Genomic DNA, 20,589 nt, shown 5'->3' on the forward strand with positions numbered 1-20,589 from the left:
TCTTACCTTGAGTTGTGTTTTGAGTATGATCCTGAGGGGGTGCCTGTTGCTTAAAATCAGCAGAAAGATGACTTTGGGAGCTCCATACCCAGTCAAAATGGTCACCAGCAATTGCTTCAAACCAACCGCAGCTGTTTGCTTCAAAATCACAACTGGAAACTGAACAACAAAATGGTGGCACTTAGGTTGGCTCTCCACAGTGTTCCCACACTTTGAAAAGGTAGATTTCAAATGCAAACAGTCTTACTATGATTTTCCCACTACAATAAGGGGACTACATTAAAGGACACCTTTGAGGGTGGGGAAAAAAAAAAGATACATTCTGATTTGAAAAGTGGATTTATGTTTTTCATACTGGATATTAAGAAAGCAGAATTTCAATTCTCAATGGAGGAAATTCAGGGTTTTTTTTCTAAATATTCTATATATAGCATCATTCAGCCTGATTGTTTGTAAAATTATTAAGGTTTTGCTAATTTGTTTTCATAGGCATTTCAGTTTCCCTCTTCTTTCTAGAGACTGTGTTAATTGTTCCTAAAGAGTATTTTAAACTAATGAAAAGCAACTACTTATAAAAAATTAATATTTGGAAAATCCCAGATCTACTATATGATAAAATGTGTAGCCCTGATTTGTATAGAGTTTAGCATTTCACAAATCATTGCATCACCTAATTGTATAGGAAATAACTTTTTTTTCTGATACATATACAGAGAAATCAGTTATTTTCCACAAAGACATTCTAAAACAGGAAGAGAAGGGGAAAAATAGAATGGGAAGTTATAAATATTAGCATTGTAGAATTATAGCTAATTAGCTACTATAATAACTTATACAATAGACTCTGTGCCAAATGTGTTACATAGATTCAACTTTCAGAACAACCTTAGGAGATACGAACTGCTGTTGCTATTTTACAAAGGTAAAAAGTGAGTTTAGGAAAAGCCATTAATCTACCCAAGGTCATAGAGTTAGAAAGTTATGGAGTAGAATTGGAATTCAAATATTATGATTTTTAATCTAATTTTTTTCAAACTTTTGACTATAACCATTGGTTGTCATCAGATTAGAAAAAGGATAAACCAAAAAAGGCATCATATGAATGTGCTAAGTGATGATGTTCAGCTGTTGCTACACATACCAATACAAAATGACATTCATTTCGATTGATAATTATTATACTGGGATCCTTGGCTATTGTCTGCTTTTATCCAAAAACATAGTCATGAACTGCATAGATATGACCTTGTAAGAAGAATTGGGAAGGAAGCAATAAGTTTCAGGGACAAAAAGAGAAAGCAAATCATTAAATGAGATTATAAAATTTAGTAAGTGCACTTTACCTAATGATAAATCATTTTTTATTTTAAAAATTCTACTTCTACATGGTGAGGAATGAGAGAGAATATGAAAAACATTTGATTTTTAATAGTTTTTATAAAATATCCAATTTCAAAAATACAGTAGCCCTCTCTGAAATTTCCTGCTCCAAAATTTGACCAGTGTGGTACTTTCAAATGTTACCAAAAGTCAATAAGAATGTATGAGTACATCTGAAAATACTTTTAAAACATCAACTCTAATTAGAGGTAGCTATATTTCAGTATATAGATACAATTAGAAATAAGCAAAATGAACATAGTTTCTTCTACATGCAGAAGAAAGATTTCTCAAGTAAAGTTTAGGATTGGGGATTTTTAAAAAGTTAGTACCTAGAGTCTAAGCAAGGACCACCATTGGGGCTTACAGAGAAATTAAATTAAATGCCAAATTAAATGCTACTCAACAGTGAAAACAATAAAGAAAATATTGCAAGTTAGGGAAAAATATGAAGAAAGTTTAAGTCTTTGTATTTTTAAAGATTATCTCTAAGTATTTAATACACATAATTTATAGGCAGATATATAGATTGTGGAGTTTCAAAGCATGTAGATATCATTCCAGTCCCCAGGAAGATGAAGCTTTGATTCCTATTTCATTCAATCTGCAGAAGATGTCTAGGAATTCTTGTTACACAAAGACAGAAAGAAACAAGTTGCTGTTAATGTATAGTATCTACCCAGCCAACTACCTGTGAAGGGAACCTGGTTATCTGCTATCCAGGAAGATAACTGCTGTAGATATAATAAATATTCAAATGGAAGGAAGATTTTTAAAAATCCCTGCAGTTACTTTGTAGTTCTCTTACAAAAGTTAAAGATGATAGGTTTTTTATTTAATATATCAAAGAATATGTTCCCATGTTTGTTGTAGCACTATTCACAAGGACAAAGAACTGAAAGCCAGATACCACATGATCTCACTTCGATGTGGAATCGAAAACAGTGTATCTCAGAGAAGCTGAGAATAGAATAGTGGTTACCACAAGCTGGAGGAAGCAGGGAGACAAGAGGGGTGGGGAAAGCTTGGACAACCGGTAGGAAGTTATATTTAGAGAGGATTCAGAAGTTCTGGTGTGCTATTTGCACGGTAGGGGGGCTACAGATAATGGTAATGCACTGTATATTTCAAAGCAATAAAAGAGTTTATTTATTCTTTCTTCATGGTATAATTATATGCCATGAAGAAAGAATAAATATTTGAGGATACAGGTGCTTACCTTGATTTGAACATTATAGGACATATATGTGTATTGAAACATCTCATGGTAGCCATCTCATGTACGATTTATATGCCAATAAAATGATTTTTTAAAAAATCCATATGCAACAAAATGAAACTGAATCCCTTTCTCTCACCATGCACAAAAGTTAATTCAAAATGGATCAAGGAGCTTGATATCAAATCAGAGACACACCGTCTGATAGAAGAAAAAGTTGGCTACGATCTATATACTGTGGGGTCTGGCTCCAAATTCCTCAATAGGACACCCATAGCACAAAAGTTAATAACTAGAATCAACAAATGGGACTTACTCAAACTGAAAAGTTTTTTCTCAGCAAAAGAAACAATAAGAGAGGTAAATAGGGAGCCTACATCCTGGGAACAAATCTTTACTCCTCACACTTCAGATAGAGCCCTAATATCCAGAGTATACAAAGAATTCAAAAAATTAGCCAATAAGATAACTAACAACCCAATCAACAAATGGGCCAAGGACCTGAACAGACACTTCTCAGAGGAGGACATACAGTCAATCAACAAGTACATGAAAAAATGCTCACCATCTCTAGCAGTCAGAGAAATGCAAATCAAAACCACCCTAAGATATCATCTCACTCCAGTAAGATTGGCAGCCATTATGAAGTCAAACAACAACAAGTGCTGGCGCGGATGTGGGGAAAAGGGTACACTTGTACATTGCTGGTGGGACTGCAAATTGGTGCAGCCAATTTGGAAAGCAGTATGGAGATTTCTTGGAAAGCTGGGAATGGAGCCACCATTTGACCCAGCTATTCCCCTTCTCGGTCTATTCCCTAAAGACCTCAAAAGAGCATGCTACAGGGACACTGCTACATCGATGTTCATAGCAGCACAATTCACAATAGCAAGACTGTGGAACCAACCTAGATGCCCTTCAATAGATGAATGGATAAAAAAAAATGTGGCATTTATACACAATGGAGTATTACTCTGCATTAAAAAATGACAAAATCATAGAATTTGCAGGGAAATGGATGGCATTAGAGCAGATTATGCTAAGTGAAGCTAGCCAATCCCTAAAAAAACAAATGCCAAATGTCTTCTTTGATATAAGGAGAGTAACTAAGAACAGAGTAGGGACGAAGAGCAGGAGAAGAAGATTAACATTAAACAGGGATGAGAGGTGGGAGGGAAAGGGAGAGAGAAGGGAAATTGCATGGAAATGGAAGGAGACCCTCAGGGTTATACAAAAGTACATACAAGAGGAAGTGAGGGGAAAGGGAAAAATAATACAAGGGGGAGAAATGAATGACAGTAGAGGGGGTAGAGAGAGAAGAGGGGAGGGGAGGGGAGGGGAGGGGGGATAGTAAAGGATAGGAAAGGCAGCAGAACACAACAGACACTAGTATGGCAATATGTAAATCAATGGATGTGTAACTGATGTGATTCTGCAATCTGTATATGGGGTAAAAATGGGAGTTCATAACCCACTTGAATCAAAGTGTGAAATATGATATATCAAGAACTATGTAATGTTTTGAACAACCAACAATAAAAAATTTAAAAAATAGCGATTTTTAACTGAAAATGCTCTTAAAATTCAAATATGCTTTTTTCCTGTATAAGTTTCTATACACATTTAAAACTCCCAATCATAAATGTAATAGCCAATGAAATTAATCTCCCAGCTAGCCATAATTAGGTATATACCTCACTAGAAGAGACATGGAAATTAAACACTATGTATCCATTTCTGACTCAGAAATGCAATACCATGGATACATTTTAATAGTTGAGATTCAGGGATATTTCACCGTTTCTGGATCATTATCGATTTCCTCAATTATCATCATCAGAAGCATCATCGTTTGCAATAACAATTGCAGTTACTGATTACTCAGAGTTTGGGGCGTAGCATGCTTCAGGCTTGGGGCTGTTACATTCATAACAGAATGCCTGTTGACAGCATTTCTGAAAAGTGTGCTTATCTGTTCAACAGCTATGGGTAGAAAAGCTAATGACTCTACAGCAGCTTTTAATTATTGTGAGAAAAATTACCTGAGTGGCCTGTATTAATTATGCAAATATAATTACATTAGCTGCCTCTGGGACAAGGGCATTAGGAGATAGCTGGTGAGCTGCCAAGTAGGTCCATCACTGCCATTTGCACAGCATTTCACTGAGGCAGAAGAGGATGGATTTATGCAGTTGCCAAGGAAGCTCATGAGGAAAAGGGCTCAGAATCAGATCCCATTTCATTTCTGATTGATTGTCTTAGAACTTCTCTGATGGTTTAGATGATCCTGTTGAGGTTTATTTATAAGGAATAAGCACAGAATGTACAAAATCGAAGTCTGAGCTCATAATATGCTCCTTGCAAAAGCATTCAAAAGTTCATAGGAGCAAATATATCCTATGATATTGTGCAGTTGAGCATCAAACTCTTTCTGATATGAACCACCTAGAGAAGATGCTGAGTTTAAAAAAAGGGAGAGGGTTGAACATAGGACTGGTGATTTTAAAAAGTTAGTACCTCGAGTCTAAGCAAGGACAACATTGGGGCTTACAGAGAGATCTGAGCCATCAAGACACCAGTGCCAAATGGGAACCACCTATTGATATGCATTCCATCTTATTTAATCCTCAGGAAATATCTAAGAAAACAATACTATCCCTGTTTTAGATATGAAAAATATAAGGTTGAAAGAGGAAAAACATAATTTTTCAAGGCTCATTACTACTTACACAATCCCAACCCAGACCTGATATTAGCCTGTGCTCTTAAAAATGATACTGTTTCTACTGGTTCATTAATAATAACAACTTTCAACAATTATTATAGGCCAGGCACTGTGCTGTGTGTTTTTAATTGAAGAACACACAAAATCTTAACATATATGATCAAAAGATACACTCTGGAAGTCAATTTTTAAACTATGTAATAATAACAGTTATAAGTCTTCTAGAATGAGTCTCCTTGTTTTTTCAAACATTTTTTTCTTGAGATTTCATGACCCTCCTGAAAGTTGTATGAGGGAAGACAAAAGTTAATTGAGTATTCTAGTATGTTCTCTTAAGTTTACTAAGATTATGCTTTGATTAGGCATTTGTTCTAAATTTTAAATGCATTAATACAATATTCCATATTGGGAACATGTTCTCTATGTAATGCTTTTGAATTTCAGGATTTTTTATGCCTTCAAATGGTTATATGTTTGGATTTTATGATAAGGTTGGAGTAACTGAACTCTAGACTTCATCAATAGTTAATATTCATTAACAATTTAAAACAATAGATAAAAGCAAGGGAGTGCATGCAAAATAAAAAAGATGAAATAAAAGATGTCAAAATAAATACATAGAAATAATTAAATCTGCTAAAGCAATACCAACTCATAAATAACATGAGATTCAAGATTACTGCATTTTGAATAAAAATGATTAATCACATCATTCAATATATAGTTCTAAAGGTCTTCCATAATCTCTTGATATGGATATGTGTGTGTGTGTGCACGCGCGCGCACACACACCCTTTCAAGGACAGTTAAATAGCTAACAGTCATGAAAAAGAGACAGTGACTACCTCTATAAGAGGAAGTTATCATTTCATGTAGTAATGATAATGTCTCCCTGCAAAACAAAGGTCAAATGAGATTTTTAATGTTTTTGTTTTCATCTTTGGTACTGGGGGTTGAAGCAAGGGGTTCTTTACCATTGAACTATATCTCCAGCCCTTTTTACTTTTTTAATTTTGAGACAGAATCTCACTAACTTGCTGAGGGTCTTACTAAGTTGCTGAGGTTGACCTTGAACTTATAAGCCTCTTTCAGCTTCCAGAGTCTCTGGGGTCACAGGCATGGGACAATGCTCCCAGCAAAGATTGAACAAGTGTGTATGTAGCCCATTTAAAAAGATTTTAAGTTTCATTAAGCACAGCCACCTTAGCTGTGATGCAAACCTACTTCATACTTACATACAGCTAGTCGCCTCTATTAGCCTATTGACAAGGAACTTATGGAGGGCCAGAAGGACCAATCCAAACATCATGCCCATGATGTTTGCTCTATCACAAATCATAAAGTCCTTTGTGTGTGACACCAGAGTCTTGACTCTTCTGCTAGCATCTGTGAAAAAAATAGCTGGCTAACTTGTTAGCTTCCTGATAGGATAATATTTCAGATCTTTCATGGTTCTTCACACATATTACATATTAGAATGTGCGCTATTAGGAACTTAGAGCCTATTGTGGGAAATTAATAAGTAGATTATTATGATAGAGTAATAACTATCTTGTGATCATTCATTCACTATTCATTGAAAAAAATATTTAGTACATATTACATGTATGTACAGGTGTAGGGTCTAAGAATGCAGCAATGAAGAAATAGGAAATAAATTTCTCCTCATGGATATTGCATGTGGGAGTTGCAGGAGATAGAAAAAAATAAGATCAATAAGCGGATACTTATTAACAGTGATATTGCTAAGAAAATAATAAGAAATTGTGTTAGAAAGAAGCATTGCAATTTTATAGAACAGGATAAAAAAAAGGTTTCAAATAAAAGTGAACAATTAGGTGAACCCCTGAAGGAGGTAGGTATAAATTCAGGCCATGTAGCTATGCAGAGGACCCAACAGAGAAGAAACAGTGAGGGCAAGAGCCTTAGGCACAATGGGCCTCTCGTGATCCACATGCATCAAAGAGACGGTGGGAAAGAGGAGAACATGGGGAGATGAGATCAGAAAGGTCGCTTTAAGATTTTAGCTTTAATTCTGAGTGATATGGGAAATAATTGGAATGTTTTAAACAGAGTAACAAATTCAGACTCAATCACTGTAGCTGCTGTATTGTGAAAAGATAGAAATGGGATAGGGAACAACCAGGAAACGAAATGATATTGCAAAAATACAAACAAGAAGTGGCATTATTTTGGGAGGGGTGGAAACAGTGAAGATAATGAGTGAATAATTCTCAAGTTAGACATGATAGGATTATTGGATATCAGATGAGAAACATAAAAGAAGTTAATAGGACCTCAAAAAGTCTTTAACCTAAGCATTTGAAACAATGGAGATATCTTTTATAAAACAGAAAGACTTTGAAGAAGCAGATACATTGGTAGTGGGAGGAACAGATCTTAATTGTGGATATGCTATATTTGATAATCCTATTAGATATTCTAGTCAACATGTCAATTTGAGAGATGGATCCATGAATCTGGAGTTCAGATGAGAAGTCCTGGCTGCAGATATAAATTAGAAAAACATCAAAGTGGCAAGAAGTAGTCATAAAAATAGGAGCAAAACCAAAATTGTACTTGTTGTTAGGGAAACCAAGCCAAGTAAGTATTTTAAGAGGGAGGTGATACCATCTTCATCAAATGCTACTGAAAGGTTAGATGAAAATAGAGAATGGACACTGGATCTAACCCGTTGGTAACTTGGATGAGAACACTTTTTATTGAATGGTGGCAGCTAGGGCCTGAGTGCCTTGGGTTTAAAAGAGAGAATTAGAAAGATGGAAAACAGTGAAGAGAGTTAATTTTATGAGGAATTTGTGTTTTGTAAAAACAGGAGAAAAATGGTGTTGTAATGAAACAGGAAATTGGGATAAAGAGACGATCTTTTAATATGTGAGAAATTAGAATGTGATTTTATGTTATTGACAAGTCTGGTATAGAAGGAATCTTGTCAGAGCATTATTACTGAAAAGACAACAGAGATGAGCTAACATGCAAGAGCCAGAGTTTACCAGTGGTAAGGGTGAGGACAAGGTACCCAAGGTACAGGAGAAAAGGTAGTTTATAGATGGACAGAAGCACTCTTGGAGCTTATGAAAGGCCTTTTCTGGTTATTTCTATTTTCTCAGTGAAATTGGATATGCAATTATCAATTGAGGCTAGGGAGAGGGAAGAATAAAATGGATTTCAGAGAAGATGGAAGGATGATGTGAGTTATTTGTTGTGAAGAGAGAGAGAAGGTACTGAGAAATGCAGTGAGATTATAGATAGGGCAATCCTGGAACCTAGGTCACAGTGGCGGTCTCCAATTTAAAGTGAGAACAGGTAATATTGCCTTATTTTCTTCTCCAATCATTTTCACCTTTGTGATTCTGACCTGTGTGGTTGGAGACCCGCATTTAATCAGTTAGTACTTCAGTGACTAGGCTATATCAAAAGACAATAAGGCAGTTACAGGTCAATGTGAGGCCACCATTAAAATATTGGACCATGAAATTCAAACTTCACAAGAAAGAAAGTGGTTGAATAAGGAAATAAGGGACATGGGAGTGGTGGTATGATTGATGGATTATAAGTATATTGTCTGAATTAATGTCTTAGAGGAAAAGATTTAGAAAAATAGGAAGTAGAAATTAGATAATCAGTGTTTTAATTAAAGAGGTGCTAGTTACTGGTAAGAAACACAAAACCTTTGATTAAAAAGGAAGAACAATGCAGAGCATGGAATCAAGAGCCACAGTAAGAGAACTCAATGTCACTTGGCAGAGCCAAGAACACAGGTCTAGCAACCTACATAAGGAACTCCTGGTGGATTTCAAAACTGTTTTGGACCAATGACTCCATTTTTAGCTTCCAAATACACCTGTTTTTAACCAAGATGTCAACTGTTATCCTGAGTCTGTTCTATTATTGTCTCTAAGGTTGAGGTTGATTAGAGGTAGGTAACTTGTCTCTAATTTCACAAGTCAACAGATGGAAGAGATCGTGCCCTAGAGCTGTTCCTAATATACACCAATGAGAAACCTCACCTAAGCCTGATTAGACTATCCAAGTAATAATACTGTAATCTCAATAAACTATTGAGATTTTGTTGAGTAATTAAACTGCTTACTGTGACTTTAATAGAATGACATCATTGTAATCTCAGGAGAAGGTAAATATATTTTGCTTATGGAAGAATGATGGTGGCCAGAGACTGAACTATCACAGTAGGCAGAATTCTAGGAGAATCACCGTGAACTCCACCTTCTGGTATCATTCCTGTGATTATACTGTTACATGGAAAAAGAAATTTTTAGGTGTAATGAAGATTATTGATGGTTGATTTTAATATTATTAGATTATCTGGGTGAGGCTATCCTAATTAATAAGCCTTTTAAAAACAAATTTTTCTAAAAATCATTGCAGATTAATTCAGAGAGACTGGAAGTATAAGAAGGACTTGAGATGCCATTGGTAGTTTAAACAGGCAAGGGGTCATCTAGACAAATGAAGAAAACACTAAACTCAAAGCCAGAAGCAGAAAGGATACAATAAAGATTAAAGGAGAAATAAACAAAATGGCAAATAGAACAATAATAGAGAAAATCAAAGGAAAAATGGTTCTTCAAAAAGATCAACAAAATTGAAAACTCTTTAGCTAAGAGAAAAAAATGACTCAAATTACTACAATCAGAAATGAAAGTGGGAATATTGTCACCAATTCTGAAGAAACAAAAGGTGTATAAGAAAATTTCATGAGCATTTAAATGCCAAAAAATTGGACAAAAGACACAAAACCTACCAAGACTAAACTGCAAAGATATAAAATCTGCATAAACCTGTAATTAGCAAAGAAATTGAGTCAATGATCAAATATCGTCAACAAAGAAAAGCCCTGGACCTAATTTGATAGCTTCGATGGTAAAATCTAACAAGTATTTAAGAAAGAACTAATCAATCCTTCTCAAACTTGCAAGTTAAAGAAAAGAGACATCAATGACTGTTCTGTGAGACCAGCAGTGATCCAATGCCCAAACCAGACAAATGTGCCCCAAGAAAAAGTAAACTACAGACCCATGAACTGTAGAAACAATGACGTAAAAATCCTCAACAAAATAGTGGGAAATTAAATTCACCAAGGTATTGAAATAATTATATATCCAAACAGGATTTTTTGCTGAAATGAAAGGATGATTAAAATATGAATATCAATATAATAGATTAACAGAATGGAGAAAAACACATGCTTATCTTGATCAATGCAGTAAAAGAACTTGACAAAATTCAATTCATGATAAAAATATTCAATAAACTAGCCAAACAATAAAACTACTTCAACATAACAAAAGCTACGTGCAAAAAAACCCACAACAGATATACTCAATGATGCAAGACTGCAAGCTGTTTCTTTAAGGTCAGAAAGAAGGCGAGGGTGCCCACTTTCATCACTTCTTTTTAACAAAAGACTAGAAGCCCTAACCAGAGCAATTAGGAAAGAAAAAGAAACAAAAGGATTCTAAATGAGAAAGAAGCAAAATGATCACCGTCCACATGTAAGTGTAACCTGATATGTAGATAACCTAAAGTTTTCAAAGTCCTATTAGAATAAATGAATTCAGCAAAGTAGCAGGATACAAAGTTAACATTCAAAAACTGTTTGGAGTTCCATACACTAACAATATACACCCCAAAAGGAAGTTAATAAGCCAATTCCTTATGATAGCATCAAGAAGAATAAAATACCTGTAAATTAACCAAGGCAGTGAAAGGTTTATATATTGAAAAATATGAAACAGTTTTGAAAGAAATTAAAGAAGATGTAAATAATGGAAAAACATCTCATGTATATGTGGTTCCCCCCCAAAAGCTCATGTGTGAGACCATGCAAGAATGTTTAGAGGTGAAATGATTGGATTACGAGACCTTCAACCTAAATCAAGACATTAATCCACTTGTAGGGGTTAACTATTTGTAACTCTAGGCAGGTAGGTTATGGTGGGAGAGGGTAGGTCACTGGGGGCATGCCTTGGGTTTATATTTTGTCCCTGGTGAGTAGAGCTCTCTCTGCCTCCTAATTGTCATACCCTGAGCTGCCTTCCTCATCCATACCCTTCTGTCATCATAATCTGCCTCACCGTGGGATCAGAACAATGGAATCAGCCATCAGTGGACTGAGACCTCTGAAACAGGGAGCCCCCAAATAAACGTTTCCTCTTCTAATAGTTCTTCAAGTCTTTTGGTCACAACAATGAAAAGCTGACTAAAAATCCCAAAAAGTTTGTAAAAACTATTGTTAAGATATCAGTACTACCCAACATGATCTATAATTCCTGTCAAATCTGAATGCAATTTTTGGCAGAAATCAAAAAATCCATCTTGATATTCATATTGAATCTCATGGTCAAAATAAACTTGAAAAAGAGAAATTAAAGCTGAAGGATACACACACCCTGATTTCAAAAACTTATACAAAGTTTTGGAAACTGAAACAGTAATGGCACTAGTATAAAGATAGTATTATAAACAAACAGAATTGAACAGAGACTTCAAAAATAAATCTTGTATAAATGAACAACTGAATTTTGATGAATGTGCCATCACCATTCAGTGGAGACAGGACAGCCTTTTAAAATAAATCATACTGGGAAAAACTGAATATTCACAAGTGAAGGCATAAATTTGGACTCCTAACTAACATCATATACAAAAATTAACTGAAAGTGCATTAATAACCTAAAAGGATGATATGAAGCAAGAAGGTTCTTAGAAGAAAACATAGAGCCAAAGTGTTATGATGTTGCATTTGACAATGGTTTCATTTATGACACTAAAGACATAGGCAACAAAATAAAAAAAATAGGCAAATAAGACTTCATAAAATTCTTAACACTTTGTACATCAAAAATCGAACAGTCAGACTCAGTGGTGCACACCTATAGTCTCTGAAGATTGCAAGTTCAAGGGCAACCTTGGCTTATTGAGAACCTGTCACAAAGTTTAAAAAATAAAAAAGGCTGGAGATCTGTGGATATAGCTCAGTGGTACAGTAACTAGGGGTTCAATCCCCAGTATCACAGAAGCACAAAAAAAAACACCCCAAAGTCAAAAATCAAATTCCAGAATGGGGAAAATATTTTCAAATCACATATCTGACAAAGGATCAATATCCAAAATATACACAGGACACTTAAGACTAATAAATAATAAATTAAAAATAGATAAAGTGTTTGAAATATACTTTTCTCCAGATAAACCTATGGTCAATAAGCACATGAAAATGTGCTCAACACCACCAACAATTAAGGAAATGTAAAGCAAAATTACAATGAAATATGACCTTGTGCCTAGTAGAGGGCAACTACAAAGAAAAAATATAAGAAAATAACAAGTGTTGGTGGAAACAAAGAAATTAGAACTATTGTGCACTAGTTGATACAAATGTTAAATGATACTGTTGCTATAGAAAAGAATATGATAGTTCCACACAAAAATTAAATCTTATGGTGCAGTAATTTAAGTCTTGGCTATGTTCTAGAAAGAACTGGAAGGTGCTTTTATACCCATGTTCAAAGATTCATTATTCACAGGTGCTATAATGTGGAAGTGACACAAATATCCATCAATAGTGAATGGTTGAGCAAAATGTGTAATATATATTGGATGGATAGTATTTATTCTTTTAAAAAGGAAATCCTGACATATGCTACAATATAAATGAAATTTGAAAACATTAAGTGAAATAAGCCAGTTGCAATAGGAAAAATACCATATGATCCATTTATATGTGATACTAAGTAGTCCAAATTATAGAGAAAGGAAATAGAATGTTAGCTGCCTATTCTGAGTGGAGAGGGGACAGGTACTGAGTTTCAGTTTTGCAAGATTCATTGGAGGTGGATGTTGGTGAAAGTTGCACAATATGCATGTACTTAGTACTGAACTATACCATAAAAATTGTCAGCATACTAAATTTAATATTATGTGTATATTATCACAATAAAGAAAATGTGGGGAAAAATAAAATAAATAATACTTCTTATACATAAGAAGGAAAACAGACATCCTCAAGGAAATGAAAAAAAAAAAAAAAAAAAAAAAAGCCCTGAGCAGATAGCAAGCAATAAAACAAGGATCTCTCTCCTGGAGCTACAAGAAACTCAGTTCTACTAACAACCTGAAGGATCCAAGTAGTACATATTTTTCCCACAGCCTCCAGAAGAGAGTCTCCTGACAGATTTTTGATTACAGTCTTGTGAGACACTGAGCAGAAAACCAATCACTTTATTCTAACCTTCTTATCCATAGAACTGTGAGATCCAGTTGTCCTTTGGAGTGGAGGGATTGGTTCTGAGATCCCTTCCCCACCCTTCAGACCCCCACAAAAAGTTCTCAAAGGATCAAGTCTCTTATATAACACGGTAGAGTATTCACTTATCTTACAGCCATTTAACCATCCACACAAATAGTTTGAATCACCTTCAGATTACCTATAATACCTGATACACTGTAAATATTATACAAATAGTTGTCATACTGCATTGTTTAGGAGGTAATGACAAAGACAAAAATCCATACATTCAATATAGACATACTTTTTTTTTGTGTGTGTGGTGCTGGGGATTGAACCCAGGGCCTTGTGCATGCAAGGCAAGCACTCTACCAACTGAGCTATATCCCCAGCCCATAGACATACTTTTTAATTCCAATATTTCTGATTTGCAGTTTGTTGAACCAGTAAATGCTAATGAGGAGAGCCAGTGGTAATAAATGAGCACTGTCTTAAGGTACTACATTTGTGATCATTTGTTACATGGCAACAAAAAATTTAGAGAGACTAATAGAAAATAACTGCACTGGATCACAATGGAAAACGAATTCGTTGGCAGTTATTTCCTTTCAACCCTCTGAAGATAACAGCCCATTTTGCTGGTTTCCATTCTTTCTATTAGAAAGCTTAATAATTATTCTTTGAAAGTGATTTATACTTTTTTTCCAGATGCTTTAAAGATTTTTCCCTTTGTTACAGATTTTCAGCAGTCTCACTATGGCGTGCCTACATGGGTTTTCTTTTTATTTCCTTTTTTTTGTGTTCATGGGGCTTCTTGAAATGTGGCTTTATATCCTTTTTGATTTAAAAAAAAAAAAACATTCTTAGAAATAGTCTTCAAACATTTCTTTAGCCCCTGGAAATGCTGTCATTTCCTTAATGAGTTCTGAAAGAAGGCCAGCATTATTTGACCAAATAGTCAACAACGTAATCGTGAGTGGAAATGGGGTAAAGTAATAAAATAACTTATAACCTCAGGAATACATAATCAAAACAAAGGGGAACCATTAAACAGCACTACAGATACGAAAGTATTAATGAACTTTGACTTCAGTTGAGTTTTGAAAATGAGTAAGAATAAGGGATTCACAGGGGGCTGAGGAGCAGGAGATGCTGGGAAATGAAAGGTCCCTATGAATCATAACCAAGTAACTTGACTTTCAGCTTAAAATATTCCTGTTTTAGCTCCTTGGATAATTGAGCTCTTACCAAGGAGTACAAAACATTTGAGATCATTAGCGTAGTCTGAGAAAAGAGATATTCTAACTTTACAAAGATGATATGAACCAAAATTTAACAGGACAGGAAAAAAAGATAACCCCTTTAAAAATGTATCACTAATTTCTACCTATTCTCAGGCAAAGAATACTAAGGGTTTTTTTAAACAAATAATATTTTCTGTTCATCTGTATTACTACAATATGATTTTAATGTGATTTTTGTCTCAAAAATTCTTTGTCTAATAGCAGTCCATTCTATGTCACTAGAGCACTAACACTCGTCTAATAAATATGATCAGAACATTGACTTCTATTGTTAACCTGAACTCTTTAAAACAATTCACAATTCAAAGACAAATGGGGAATGTTTCTTAGAAACCCTGATGAGCTGAAGGTAACTTACATTGACTTTCAATTATAGATATAACAAAAAAAAAAAGTGAAGTTCTTGGTGAATCTGTAAAACCCTTAATATGAGTAGGTACACATTTACCACTTTCTTTTTGAAATATTTGTAGCCCTTCGTTGACTCCTCATTAAAGATACTAGAGAAATAAGACTCCAAGTTGAGAATATTTAATTTTCAACTACAGAATGTTCTCTTCCTTTTCACAGTCAGAGTCTTTAGTACCTACCAAGTGGTTTCTATTCTTTTTTTCATTAAGACCAGTCTCTAAAGTTTCCAATATTATCACCTCCATTCTCTCTACCTCTAGCATTTGTTCCCACAATCTCCACCTTCCCTATGTTACCACAGATGAGCTTCCTGGGAGTTGAGGTATTTCCTACTTGGGCACAAAATCTAGTGGTCACTAAATGGCATCTCTCCAGCAAGTCCACTCCCCATAAGCCTAGATAAAAATCTCTTGACCCCTTATTTCAGAAAAATTTTCAAATTTTCTTTTATAAATCTAAGAAAGAGGATGTTAAAAGTTATTGTCTCGTCCAATATTCTCTTCCCTTCATCCAGGGTTTTACCACTCTTATCAAGGTCTACAATTACCCCATACTATTTTATCCAAAAGCTAATTCTTAGTCCTCATCTTTTCAACAATATTTGACAGTTAACCATGTTTTCTACCTCCCCAAAGCACAGTACTCACTTGACTTCCAAAACAGTTATTCTGTGTCCTTCCCTCATTCTTTTTTAGTTTTCCTTTCTCCTTTTCTTTGAAGGTTCTTCTTTTGACTCTGATCTTTGTATTTCTAAATGTTTTATTTTTCTTACTTTGGAGAATGGATCTAGACTTAAGCCTTAAATGCCATCTTACACCCTGTTATCTACCTAGTTTGTATGTCTGGCCTAAACCTTCAGACTCATTCTCTGTTAGACCTCTTTCCCTGGATATCTAACTGTGATCCCAAATTTAACCCATCCACAGGTGAGCTACAGAGATTCTCCTCTAAACATCTTACATTTTGCCCAAGGTGAGAAGTGGCAACATGGCACTTTCAGTTGTTACACACAGAAATATTGGAATCCTCTAACTCTCCTCTTTTTCACGTGCAATATGTCCTGTCCATAATCCTTCTGCTTCTATCTACCTTCAAAAGACATTCAGAATCTGCCACTTCTTCCCCTTTCCACTGCTATCTCTTGGGTACAGGTCACCAACATTTCCTCTCTCTCAAGTTTTTTGGAGGATCCACCTAATTGATCTGCTCACTGCTTCCATTCTAACCCTAATGGTCATCACTTGGCACTGACTGGCACTGTCAGCTAGACATTGATGCTGCTAGAATCTGGACTATCGAAGCTGAACAAGGCTCTCCTGTTGAATATAAAAACGTAAATGCATCAATAACCTTAAACAAGATCACTCTGTAGACAGAAAAGACAAAAAGAGGGTCAATCTATTCATAAACGTGTATCTGTTTTACTTAATGTGGAGTCTTACAGGGCTTCAACAGTGCTTGAAATATAGTGAGAATTCGGTAGACACTGGTGTTAAGTGGGTGTGACCTTTTCTCAATACAAATTTTTCTCATTTCTTATTTCCCCCCAAATTCTTGGTTCCATTACAGAGTTAGACTGACTTTGTTAGTATTCTATAATCCTACTGAATGATTAAGCAATTTCTAGATCTTTTCTCCATTAACTTTATATTTCCTTATTTATATTTATTATTTATATTTCATTATAATTACCTCTCTGAATGGTCATGATGCATATGGAATAAAAAACTAAGGGATACCGCCATGCCAAAATTGTAGTTTCAAAGATTGGTTCCCACTCTATACTCCCTCCCTGCTAACCCTTATCTGAAAGCAAAGCTTTAGCTACATTGTTTATGTCAATGACTCCAATCATGATTTCTCCAGCCCTTTGCCTTCTCGTCAGTGCCAGAATGGTCCAGCTCGAGAGAGAGTAATGACCTCCTCCCTCAACCCAGCTCCTCCTCCAACTCACACTCGCTCATCAGGTGACTCAAGATAAAAATGAAGGAACATTATTTAACTATCCCTCTTCCTTGTTTCCCAAAATTCAATTATTGAGTATTCTATTATTGTAGCTGATTTTTAAAATTACGACACATGATTCAATTTAGGCCATGACAATCTCTCAAGTTTACTCTTAAATTCTCCCAACTAAAACCATTACCTCTATAATCACCCCTTCAATTCATTCCGCATCCTGCAGCCAGAGATTAAAAATAAAAGAATGTAAGCGTTCAAACTTGATATCACATAATGCCTTCTCCATTATTTAGTCTAATTCCCAAAATCTTTAACATGGTTGATGTTTATGATTAAATAATCCAATATTCTGTTTGCATCCTCCATACCATTTCTTCCATTAGGTATTAAATGTCACTGTCATTATTGTTAATGGATTTGATTGCCTCTTTTATGTTCATATGTTTAGGTTCTCTTACTGGGTTCCTTAGTAGAGGAACAACTCCTTTTTGTATCTACCATATGAACCAAGCAAAGATAGTCTTAAAACATAGAAACACTGAAGTTTAAGAAAGAGGCTAATTTAATTCTGTTTTTTTTAAATACCCAGGAATGTAAGGAATTCCATTATTTGAGAACCCTATAAATTTAAATGCCTTTGAAGGCTTAGTAGACGAAATGAAAATGGTCTCTGAGATCTGCTTTGCAGTCTCACCTTTATCCTGAAATGTGAAATGTGTGACCATGGGGTAGGGTTGGGGGGCTGACATTCTCTTGGTACCTCACTGACTTAGCCACATTTTAGTTAATGCATATAAACACTGTCAGGTACAAAGTAAGTGCTGTATAAACATGTGAGTGAGTATTGCCATCGTATGGTCTTTACATGTCTTTCAGTGGATACCCAAGAACAGGTGCACACTGACATCAGGAAGAAGTCTGTTTCCCCAGCTACAGTGGTAAAGCACCTCAAGATGGAGGGAGTATCTGGTGTTAGTAGGGAAAGATCCTCATGTTCCCTGTGTGGCTCCTACCAATCACTAAACTGAAAACAAAATGGACACGAATTGTAGATGTGTGGGAAAAGAGAAGGACTGAAGTTGTTTGGGTTTATGAGAAAAAGGTTCAGGTTATAATTCTAATTTATAATTCTAACACTGATAACAATAATGGCCTTTCAAAAAATACCTCAAATGATCTCTAATTAATGACACAGAAAAATAAATCACTCTCTTTATATACATCATTAGTGATATATTAAAATTTAATCTTAAATGATCATGGAAAAAGAATTCCTTAATAAATAACCAGATTTTAATCTCAATAGAATTTTCAACTGAGAAAGAAGAATCATTTGTCTCTACCATCCTGAATTTCCCTAATTTCACAACAAAGTTATATGCAACAAAGACTGATGAAACTATCACGGTTTATTTACCAGATTTTACTTGTCTAGAAAAATATTTTTCATTCTTTTTCTCAAGTGATGAGACTTTTATGCACGTGAACTAATGCACCTTTCCTCCATTTCTTAGCTTTATGTCACAGAATGATGAGCCTTCATCAGAACCAACTTTCCATTAGGCTTTTACCATTACATTTTTCTAGGTGAGGTTTTCTGATGAGAAGAAAGTGTCTAGATTTTAAACTTGCAGACAATAAGAAAAATAGAATGAGAACCCTTTCACTATTAAAAACAACTAGATAGTTGTTTTTTTCTATAAGGACTATTTATAAATATGCACTTAATAAAAAATGAAGGTACTCAATAAGTAGCAAATTTAGGTTTATTTTAAGACACCTTTCCCCTCTATATTTAGGCTACAGAAAAGAACACAAGATAGAGCATAGAAACAGCATCTATTTTTTTCTCTCTTTTATTAAAATAAGAAGCAATCTCTGCTTTTAAAGAGAAATGCATTATAGAAAGCCTTTCATTATATAACTAAGTTTAAATATCTCCAATCTCACCAAAAAAAAAAAAACCTTTTTGAAAACAATTTTCAGGAAATAAGCAGGGGAAAAAAATGTTCCTAACATGAAGATGCACAAAGACAAACAAAGACTCTCACACACATTCTCTCTCTCTCTCTCTCTCTCTCTCTCTCTCTCTCTTTCAAAATACAAAGCAAAAGAAACTGCTGTGGGAAATTCAAGCCCTCTCCCAATCCATTTCTGTGAAAAGGAAAAAAAAAAAAAAAGAAAACCTCAATGCAGAGTAAAACAATTACTATTGGACTGTAATGAATATATAAAATAAATAGGGTGGCTTACAAAGCATCAATACATACAAAATCACCTGGGATCCGTTCTTCATCTCAGAGATGAAAATACCAGTGTTAATGCACACATTTCTGCATTTCGCTGATTGAGTACTTTGGGGAAAATATACAACCAGCACATAAGTTTGAAGAAGCACATCAGAAAAATAACAAATCACTCCTTTTCCTTGATCTATTCAACCTGTCTTTCTCAACTCTATTGAATTTAGTAGTAAGTAGGGACTTACGCTGGTGTTCCCAAAAGCAAACAGAAAAGTAGAAAATGAGAAACTGTTTAGGTCTTTAAAAAAAAAAAGCACACACAGTTCAGACTAAATAGTTTTAAGACAGAAACAAATTATAATGGTCAGAAAATGTTATTTGAAAATATTAAAATATCTTTACAACTTACAGTGCTATGTAAGTAAACTTTTGTCTTTCTTACCTACATTTTATAGCATAGACAAGAAGAAAATGATTTGTATGTTTCTATGTGGACATGAGAAAGTGTATCACTTATGTGATTTGACATATATATTCTTCATTATTGAGTCTACAAGTAATTTTCTGGAACTAATTGAAGCACTTCCTAAAGTAGTAGTATCCATTTAGGCTTTGGGAAAACTAAATATTTGTTCACAAAAGTAAAAACTTATAAACCATAAAAAGGGAAAGGAAATTTTAAAATAGACTTGAAGCACAGTAAAAAGGCACATTTCTACTTTAGGGTATAACTGTCTATCGGCAAAACCCTTTGGGGGGAAATTTGGAAAAATGTATTGAGCGTCATTAAAAAAGAATTTAAACTAAAACTTTACTTTTATACAATCTATCACAAAAAAATCAAACTACCAAATTTGATCTAAGAAAAATAAAGAGACACCTTCAAAAATGATGACAGCCACATTTTGATTGGCCTATATATTAAATAGTCCAAAGGAAATTGATTATTCAGAAACTAGGATTATTTTCACACACCGAGGCAGTGACATTTTCTTTGCCACCAAATCCTTTTTTGCCTTCTGTTAAGGTCTGTCCTGCTGAGATTAAGTTTGGCATGAGAACAAAGTGGATCG

At 34.6% G+C, this 20,589-nt stretch overlaps 1 protein-coding gene across 1 annotated transcript in view; it reads right to left on the bottom strand.

Moving 5' to 3' along the window:
• Positions 1-20,589, bottom strand: part of Malrd1 (MAM and LDL receptor class A domain containing 1) — a 658,798-nt gene that overhangs the window by 524,533 nt on the left and 113,676 nt on the right. Inside the window, exon 15 of the mRNA XM_027928635.2 lies at positions 7-159. Within this exon, the coding sequence (XP_027784436.2) occupies positions 7-159 (153 nt within the window). The remainder of the gene's footprint in view (positions 1-6; positions 160-20,589) is intronic.

This window comes from Marmota flaviventris, chromosome 12, assembly GCF_047511675.1.
Source record: "Marmota flaviventris isolate mMarFla1 chromosome 12, mMarFla1.hap1, whole genome shotgun sequence".
NCBI classification, from domain to species: Eukaryota; Metazoa; Chordata; class Mammalia; order Rodentia; family Sciuridae; genus Marmota; species Marmota flaviventris.